Source organism: Myotis brandtii, unplaced genomic scaffold (genome assembly GCF_000412655.1).
Source record: "Myotis brandtii unplaced genomic scaffold, ASM41265v1 scaffold174, whole genome shotgun sequence".
Lineage (NCBI taxonomy): Eukaryota > Metazoa > Chordata > Mammalia > Chiroptera > Vespertilionidae > Myotis > Myotis brandtii.
In genome coordinates this window covers 3,618,779-3,628,674 of record NW_005356437.1, presented here as the reverse complement: position 1 = coordinate 3,628,674, position 9,896 = coordinate 3,618,779, and the positions used below count along the sequence as shown (strand labels likewise).

Sequence of the window (9,896 nt, the reverse complement as noted above, 5' to 3'; positions counted from 1 at the left end):
AGCTGCGGCCTGGAAGAGGGACAAGCTGCCCACCCCACAGTCCTGGACGCCTGCGACTGGGGCCCGGGCAAAGCCGCCTGCCCACGGTCCCCTGTGGCTGCAGCCATCCCGGGTCCTGGGTGCCTACAGCGGGAGGGAAGCCCAGGTCCCGGGTGCAGGGTGAGGCAGAGGCGGTTAGGGGCAATCAGGCCAGCAGGGGAGCAGTTAGGGGCAATCAGGCAGGCAGGCAGAGATGGTTAGGGGCAATCAGGCAGGCAGGCAGGTGAACGGTTAGGAGTCCCGGATTGCAAGAGGCAGTCGGCATCCCCCAAGGGGTCCTGGATTGGAGAGGGTGCAGGCCGGGCTGAGGGACCCCTCCACACCCATGCACGAATTTTGTGCACTGGGTCTCTAGTGTAGTATATAATCAGATTGCATAATTACTAACAGAGCAAAGCTAGCATAAGTGGATTCTAGCATAGTTGGAGCAGAAGTGTGTGTGTGTGTGTGTGTGCTGGAGATTAACCTGCCACCCACTGATGCAGAGTAAACTGTGGGCACCTGTCATATTTAAAAGAGGGGAGTTGAGAGTCTTGGTAATCTGGAAGTGTGTTAAGTGGAGGTTTTTCAAAAGTGCTTCTAGGGTATTACAATGATTTGTATACCTATCTTATCCTACTAGACCAGCAGCTCTGACTATATGATCTGGAAACTGCTGGGGACAGGAGTCCCTGAAAACCTTTCAAGGGGTCTGTGAAATCAAAACTTTCATAATAATGCCAAGGCTTTTTTGTCTTTTTCACCCTGATTTTCTAAACATTTTTCAGTTTTAGTGTCTAATATGGTAAATATTGGTGGGTAAAACCCACATAAATGAAAACTCTTGGTCCTTAATACTTTTTAAGAATATGTGCCACAGACCATTTGTGATTAGCGACCAGCAGGTCGTTATCTCCTGAGGGGTCCCAGACTGCTGAGCGGTACTAGACTCCACTCCTTGAGGGCAGGAGCCATGTTTCATTTATCTTTGCTATTCTTGGTGTGTTTTTGCATTACCTTTTACTTGAAAGGCACTCAGTAAATATCTGATACATGTATGAGCAAAATAATGGATTATTTTTCAAGTATTTATGGTCTTTCAAAATGGGCCAACAAAGTAGTCTCAAGAAAGGGTTCCTATATTTAATAAATATGATCTATAATTAACAGCAGTGGTATTCAAATGCTTTAAGTAATTAATTATAATATTTAATACCTTTCCCCTAAAATCTTAAGCAATGTCTTGAGGAAGGAAAGAAGCATGGTTTAGTGGAAAGAATATGAAAACATGTTCCCGTGAAGCTTTAAGGTATATGAAGGATTTACATTTTGCTTAGCGAACTGTATCATAAATAAATTGGCTTTTTAAATTTTATTTAAGAGGAGAAGGGAGAAAGGATAACAGTGAACAGAGATGTTATTTAAGAGCAGCCAATTAATCGGTGCAAAGACTTCTCTTTTCCCTTAAGAAGCATTTAAAAGCTATTTTAGATTTAAAGAAAAAGTTATTTTTTTGTTTGAAAATGGAATATAATGGTCATAAAATTATGGTTTTGGAAAGTGAATTTTATTGCTTTGTGTGAGTGACCCTGATTAAAGTTTAGTGATGAGAGTGGTGGCCATGTTGAAATGAGCCAGGTGCTTTGGACACTTCTTATCCTTCCCAGTGTTATATGGAGAATATTGAAACTAGAAATTAAATTAGCCTGTTCACGTGCAGTAGTAGGTGCTACTAAATAAGTGAGGAGCATTCACGGTGGTATTAGGTACCTCTTGTGGTATTCAACATTAATAAACACATGGATTTATATAAATAAATTTTTTTCAGGAACAGTATTCTAGATGTATTTTGTTTTTTAAAAGTATTACTGCCCTGGTTGGTGTGCTCAGTGGTTAGACTGTTGACCCACACACCAAAGGGTCTCTGGTTCAATTCCCTGTCAAGGGCATGTACCTACCTGAGTTGTAGGTTCTATCTTAGCCCCTGTCGGGTAGTATGTCTCTATCACATTGATGTTCCTCTTCCCCTCCCTCCCTTCCACTCTCTCTAAGAATCAATGGAAAAAAATATTCTTGGGTGAGGAGTAACAAAAAAAATGGATTAATATGTTTTAATAGTGTGCTTTTCTAATACATTTACGATACTTTATACATTGAAATTTCCCCAAATCTTGTTATTGATATGTTGGTTTTCTAGATAGAACTTTCAGCTTCAGTGAGAAGCAAACTCCAATATAAGATTTGTTTTTGTTTTAAGAAAATTGAAATTCTAATCTTATTAAATCCATTAATGATAGGAAATTATTTTTAGATGTTTTAAATTTAATATAAAATAATTAATAAAATAATTAGGGGCTTATTATTATTTCCTTCCTGGCATACTTTGATGTAAGGTAGGCATTTCTCATCATTGCTCTTTTTGTCATCTGACAGGTTGTTCTTGAGATTTGTTGCGTATGTTGCATTGACGGATTCTTGAACCATTGAATTACATAGTATGTTCACAATTATTGCATATGGGCTACAACAGGGAGTCCCCTGGATTTTGAAGACAAAATTAAGAAAGGTCATCACCCTATGAGAGTTTTTCTAGTATAAATCTTGTAAGTGCGGTTCTGTCTGCACTTTACAATTTGGTCAGTTTATCTCTTTCCCCCAGGGAACTGCATGCTTCCTGAAGATAGTACTGTGTCTTAATCATCTTTGATTCCACAATGCCTAGACAGTGCCCTCACATAGTAGGCATTTAGTTAATGTTAGAGTAATGCATAAAGTCATTCACCCTGAAGAGCTGAATCATAAATGCATGGCTGATGAGCCAAAGGATTTCCTGATTCTCTTCTCAAAACCTGGGTGAAATCTCACAGAAATATGACTGAGCCATAGCTTTTCCTAACTATAGTCATACATTTCCAGACTGTAGCAAAGCTGATACTCCATGGGATAGTCATATGTATTATCAAATAAGATACAGTATTTTAAGTGACTTTGCCATAATGCTTTGTGCCTAGTAGGCACAGTGTAGTGCTAACTTTTGTTTCCTTCTTCCGTTTCTCTTGAATTTTGTATGAGGGTCACCAAGAAAAATCTTTTTAATGGTAGGAAAAATTGTCCTTCTATTTGGACAATTATTCATAGCACTTCAACGTCTAGTTTGGACACACCCAAATTAATGATTCTGCTGGAAAGAGAAGTCAGAGCAACTGGCAGGCAGAACTGGTACAGAGAATAACCTAGACAACGGACCTGCCCAGTTTCACAATATTTTTTAGGCTGGCTGTTCAAGTCATTATATCTTCTAGGATTTTATTTACATATATATGGATGTGTACACATGCCTGTATATATTCAGTTTTTAAAATTTTATGTCCTTTTAAGCTACTCTCTTGAGAAAGAGCTAAGTGCATAAAAGCTATTTTATTGGCAAGGAGTTGCAGCAGCCCAATAAATAAACCTGACAGGAGCCTGTTTTTTTACTAGCCAAGAATAAAGTTTTTCTCTATTCTGACCAATGACTCTACTATAAACTTTAATTCCTTTTGAAAAAAATAAACAAACAAGATAGACTCATAGATACAGAGAACAGACTGACAGTTGACAGAGGAAAATGGGGTGGGGAGGATGGTAAAACAGGTGAAGAGATTAAGAAATGCAAATTGTTTCTAGCCGGTTTGGCTCAGTGGGTAGAGCATCAGCCTGCGGACTGAAGGGTCCCAGGTTCGATTCCGGCCAAGGGCACATGCCCAGGTTGCCGGCTCGATCCCCAGTAGGGGGCATGCAGGAGGCAGCCGATCCATGATTCTCTTTCATCATTGATGTTTCTGTCTCTCTCTCCCTCTCCCTTCCTCTCTGAAATCAATAAAAATTTATTTTAAAAAAAAGAAATATAAGATCCAATGGACTTGCCTTTTTTTAAAAAAAAAAAAAAGAAATACAAAATGGTAGTTACAGAATAGTCACAGAAATGTAAATTATAGCATAGGGAATATAGTCAATAATATAATAATAAGTATGTATGAGTCTGTCTCTCTCTCCCTCTCCCTTCCTCTCTGAAATCAATAAAAATTTATTTTAAAAAAAAGAAATATAAGATCCAATGGACTTGCCTTTTTTTAAAAAAAAAAAAAAAAAATACAAAATGGTAGTTACAGAATAGTCACAGAAATGTAAATTACAGCATAGGGAATATAGTCAATAATATAATAATAACTATGTATGAAGCCAGGTGGGTACTAGACTTATCAGGGGTATCACTTCATGAATTATATAAATGTCTAACCACTATACTATATACCTGACACTATTACAGAATAATATTGAATGTAAACTGTAATTTTAAAATATATTCCTTTTGTTTCTTTGATTTTTATTATTTATTTTATTATTACTGTGGGTAATGTGTCAGAATACAATCTTGAATATGATAAATGTTAACTCTGAATACATTTGTTATTTTTTTCTTTCCATTCAAGATAAGCTTTCATTGGAAGGAATAGTGGTACAAAGAGCTGAATGCCGACCTGCTGCAAGTGAAAACTACATGAGATTAAAGAGGTTGGTGTTTTTTAACTTTAAAATAGTACCTGATATTTCCTTTTGGGGATTGAAATGCATATGTTAGATTGCCTATTGACTGCAACTATCGTTATAATTGAAAGGGTTTTCAAAAGCTGTTTGCTTTTAAAACAAAGTAAGAACAAACTTCCAGTTATAAAATAAGTCATAGGAATGTAGTTTACAGCAGGGTGACTACACTTAATACTTTATTGCATATTTGAAAGTTGCTGTGAGAGTAGATCTTAAAAATTCTCATCATAAGAAAAAATGTTTTGTAACCATGTATGGTAACTAATGTTAACTACACTTATTGTGGTGATCATTTTGAAATGTATATGATTATCAAGTCATTATGTTGAACAACTAAAACTACACCTAAAAATATAATGTTATATGTCATTTATACTTCAGTTTTTAAAAACCCCAAGTAAGAGTTTCTTTGGTAAGAGAACTTTCAGAACATGGGCTGTTTATTTGTGGTATTTTAAGATACTGTGTATTATAACATGGAATCAAACATTTTAAAACTTCTTTTTTTAGTTGTCCATATAAATCTTGATTTTCCAAAGCTGTATAATGATATCTTTGTACTATTTTATTTTCAAAGGTTATAATCTTCCCATAATATCTAAAATACTATACTGTATAAAGCAAGTATATTGGTAGAATACCATCCTTTACTCTTAATCTTCAGAGAACATTTTATAAACTTATTACTTTGTTAGAGCTTTTGTTTCAGGGTCCTCACTTTCCCACTTTTGTATGTGGCTAACATTTTGTAATTAATTAATTGATTGATTAATTAATTATTTATTTATTTTACAGAGAGAAAGGGAGAGGGATAGAGAGTTAGAAACATCAATGAGAGAGAAACATTGATCAGCTGCCTCCTGCACACTCCCCACTGGGGATGTGCCCACAACCAAGGTACATGCCCTTGACCGGAATCGAACCTGGGACCCTTCAGTCCCCAGGCCGACGCTCTATCCACTGAGCCAAACTGGTTAGGGCAGAGTTTATCTCTTGGGAATGAAAAAAAAGAGACTGGTTTTCTTGTCCAATAATTCCTCTAATTTAAATGCCTCCCCACAGCAAATAAAAGTATGACAATCAAAATGAAAAAAATTTTATAACAGAAAATAACTTTGGAACTTTTGCAGAAGATGTTTCTCTCTTTGTTTTTAGCCTGTAAAGTCTTTGTGAAGATTTGTCTTCAAATAACTACTGAAATTGGAAAATGCAAAATCTGGTTACTCAGCTGCTTGCCAAGATTTTTCCTGTGGTCTTGATTTTCTTTAAAGGTTTCTAAAGATTTCTGATAATGAGCAGGCAAGTCGCTGGTGCTTATGAAATGGCTGCTTTTTTTCTTAACAAAAAAGAAATTAAAATTGTTTAGCCTTTAGAGTGTCTTAAAACACCAGCCATTGCATATTTCAGTTACTTAAGTGGCTTAAGGAAATAGGGTGCTTCAGGAGATGGTAATCACCTGAGTTTCATAAAACAGATGCCTACCATAAGTTTTGAAGAGGGAGAATTTTTTACCAAGTGGGAAAAGACAGGAGTAAGAACACTCTAAACAGAGATATGAAGGCACAAAGACTTGGGGAACACAGTAGAGACTTGCTTATAGTTCTGCAAGCCTGGAATGCAGGATTTGTTGTAGGCAGAACAAACAGAAGCTCCAGCCCAGAACTTTTCCTTGAACTCCTCCAAACTTATACACCCCAACTTCCCATCTTTCCCCCAAAACCTGCTCCACCAGCAGTCTTTCTCATTTGAGTTAACTCTGCCCTCCCATTTTGTCAGTCCAGAACCTTGATCACATTCCTGTCTCCTCTCTCATACCCCATATCCAATGTGTCAGAAAAATCTGATTAACACTACCTTTAAAATATTACACATCTGCAGTCTGACCGTTTCTCATCACCCACATGATCTGTCATTTCTCACCTGGATCACTGCAATAGCCTCGTAGCTGAGTTCCTGCTTCCACCTTTGCCCCACTGTAGTCTGTTGTCAGCACAGTAGTCAGAGCAGTTCTTTTAAAATCTGTCAAGTCATGCCATTCCTCTGCTCACATGTGACTTGCAATGCTTGCTATATTATTCAGAATAAAATTAAAGCCCTTGTAGTTGTCTGCAGGGTCCTACATGATCACCCTGTCATTCCTCCCCCTTCTCTCCACATTCATCTCCTAATAGTCCATAGTACTCTAGGCACACTTCTGTATTAGGGCCTTTGTTTTGGATGTGCTTTTCTGCTTGCAACGTATTTTCTCCAGATTAACTGCATGGCTCAACTCCTCACCTCTTTCAAGTCTCTTTTCAGATTCTACTTTAATAAGGCCCGTCCTGACCATGCTACTTCCTTCTATACTTGTATTTTCTTCATAGCACATAACACTTTCTAATGTATGTACCATATAACTTATATTTATTGCCATCCTTGCTCTAGTGCAGGACAGAATTGGCAATTCAGTACTTGAGCTATGCTGTACCTAGATATATCACAAATATGCTCAAAGTTTTTCAGGGATGCCCTGACTACTTCTTAACAACATTTAAGTTTTTGATAATCTGGCTCTAGTCTCACTTTCTGACTTCATTTTCAAATAATCTCCTTTACCTAGAAATCAGATGGCTGTATCACACTAGAAGTTGTTAACCCCAGATGTGCTAGGCACTTTTACATCTTACGCCTTTGTTACATGCTGCATATTCCACATAGGACGCCTTATCTACCTTCTGCCAAGATCCTTCTGAGCCTTTAAAACCAACCCAGTTGTCACTTAGGGAAACCTTCTCATAGCTTCTACTCCCCACTCCAGTTAGGATCTGCCACCCTCCTTTTCTACATTCCACATACTTATTTATTCTTCTTTAATGGTTTATATAAATGTCTGTTTTCTACTGTTTACATGCATCTTCTACAAGATTATGAACTTCATAAAAACAGGGAATGTGAATTTCATTTTTCTTCTCACTCTTCCTCCCTCTTTTTTATATTCTCTGCAAGTAGCATAATGTGTTACAAATATTAAAAACCCCAAAAGATTTGTTGGGTTGAAATGGGTTGAAATAGAAAGGAATGGTGAAACTCCAGGTATAAAAACATAGGACTCAACAACACTCAGCTTCTTTAATTTTCTTACTCTGAACTGCACTTGAAACCTGGAGTTGATTTTTCAGTCCATACACATGTGCATATGCATGCACACACGTCTTGCTTTGAGAAGAGGAAGTGATGATAAAACAAGTGTAAATCTATTTCATCAACAATTAAGAATTTTTTTAAAATATAAAGTGTTGAATAGTCTTCCATTTATTTATCAAAGACCTTTTCTTAAGTCAGTAAGTTTTTTTTGTTACTCAGTGAGATTTTACTGTATTGTATTTTAGCAAATAGCAGTTGAACTACACTTTTAGTACCATAAATGGGTATATTAACAAGTGAATTTTATGTCTATATATATAAAAGCCAAGCGACCGGAGCGCCGGATCAACTGGTCGCTATGATGCGCACCCCTGGCTGACTGGCTGGCCAACCTCCCACAGCCACTCCCCCTAGCCGGCCCTGCCCCCATCAGCCTGCGGTCCCTCCCTCCCGCCGGCCTGGCCCAATAGGCCCACATTGGAGGGGGGGGCCAGCCGGACCCCACATGTGCATGAATTCTAAAGTGTTGAATAGTCTTCCATTTATTTATCAAAGACCTTTTCTTAAGTCAGTAAGTTTTTTTTGTTACTCAGTGAGATTTTACTGTATTGTATTTTAGCAAATAGCAGTTGAACTACACTTTTAGTACCATAAATGGGTATATTAACAAGTGAATTTTATGTCTATATATATATAAAAGCCAAGCGACCGGAATGCCGGATCGACTGGTCGCTATGATGCGCACCCCTGGCTGGCTGGCTGGCCAACCTCCCACAGCCATTCCCCCTAGCCGGCCCTGCCCCCATCAGCCCGCGGTCCCTCCCTCCTGCCGGCCTGGCCCAATAGGCCCACATTGGAGGGGGGGGCCACATGTGCATGAATTCATGCACCAGGCCTCTAATTTATAAATAATGCTCTTAAGGATTAGTGTTACTTAACAGGACTTTAATTTTAGTAATAAATTCTCATAGCTCTCTGCTATTAAATTTTAGTCAGATGTTATGAGAATTATAACTCTCATGTTAATCAAATATAAGAGTCTGTCATTCATTTAGATAAAAGTAGAAATTAGTATTGCAGTAACCTCAAGAAATATGTAAACCCTTAAATCAATGAAATTCAAGTCAAGAAAGAAGAGACTCTTTTTAAAAAAATATTATAAGTATTACAAAGGGTATTACATATGTGTCCTTCCCCCCCCCACCAGTCTGCATTCCCACCAGCAGTGCACAAGTGTTCCTTTTTCTCCACATCCTCTCCAGCACTTGTCGTTTGTTGATTTGTTGATGATAGCCATTCTGACAGGTGTGAGATGGTACCTCATTGTTGTTTTGATTTGCATCTCTCGGATGATTAGTGACTTTGAGCATGTTTTCATATGTCTCTTGGCTTTCTGAATGTCCTCTTTTGAAAGGTGTCTATTTAGATCCTTTGCCCATTTTTTGATTGGATTGTTTATCTTCTTTTTGTTAAGTTGTATGAGTTCCCTATAAATTTTGGAGATTAGGCCCTTATCAGATATGACGTTGGCAAATATGTTTTCCCATGCAGTGGGTTTTCTTGTTGTTTTGTTGATGGTTTCTTTTGCTGTGCAGAAGCTTTTTATTTTGATGTAGTCCCATTTGTTCATTTTCTCTTTAGTTTCAACTGCCCTAGGAGCTGTATCAGTGAAGAAATTGCTTTGGCATATGTCTGAGATTTTGTTGCCTTTGGATTCTTCTAGAATTTTTATGGTTTCCTGTCGTACATTTAAGCCCTTTATCCATTTTGAGTTTATTCTTGTGTATGGTGTAAGTTGGTGGTCTAGTTTCATTTTCTTGCAGAGAATCTTATGTTATAATTTTCTTGTTCTATTCCATCTCATAAAATCCCATTCCATTTAGCCACCAAGAAAACCAAAAAAAAAAGTCCAAAGGAAAAAAATGCAAATCTACACTAATAAAAGAGAAACATGGTAATTGGCGTACGACCGCTACCCTTCCCATTGGCTAATCAGGGAGATATGCAAATTAACTGACAGCCAAGATGGCGGCCGGCAGCCAGGCAGCTTGAAACTAACATGAGGCTTGCTTCCTTCAGTGACGGAGGAAACCAACGTTCCCCGCCTGCCTTGCAGGCCTCTGAGCCTGCAGTTTGAACATTGTAACAAACATAGAAGCTAAAAAAAA

The 9,896-nt window shown here is 37.8% G+C and overlaps 2 protein-coding genes across 3 annotated transcripts in view; one reads left to right on the top strand and one right to left on the bottom strand.

Moving 5' to 3' along the window:
* KCTD4 (potassium channel tetramerization domain containing 4) overlaps positions 1 to 6,607 on the bottom strand; it is an 18,633-nt gene extending 12,026 nt beyond the window's left edge. The window contains exon 1 of the mRNA XM_005863224.2: positions 6,526 to 6,607. The gene's annotated coding sequence lies outside the window, so the exon portion shown is untranslated. The remainder of the gene's footprint in view (positions 1 to 6,525) is intronic.
* Positions 1 to 9,896, top strand: part of GTF2F2 (general transcription factor IIF, polypeptide 2, 30kDa) — a 154,549-nt gene that overhangs the window by 67,112 nt on the left and 77,541 nt on the right. For both annotated transcript variants that reach the window (XR_001361509.1, XM_005863226.2), the window contains exon 5: positions 4,491 to 4,572. Coding sequence is in view for 1 of the 2 variants with exons in the window: in XM_005863226.2 (XP_005863288.1) it covers positions 4,491 to 4,572 (82 nt within the window). In the remaining variant the exon portion in view is untranslated. The remainder of the gene's footprint in view (positions 1 to 4,490; positions 4,573 to 9,896) is intronic.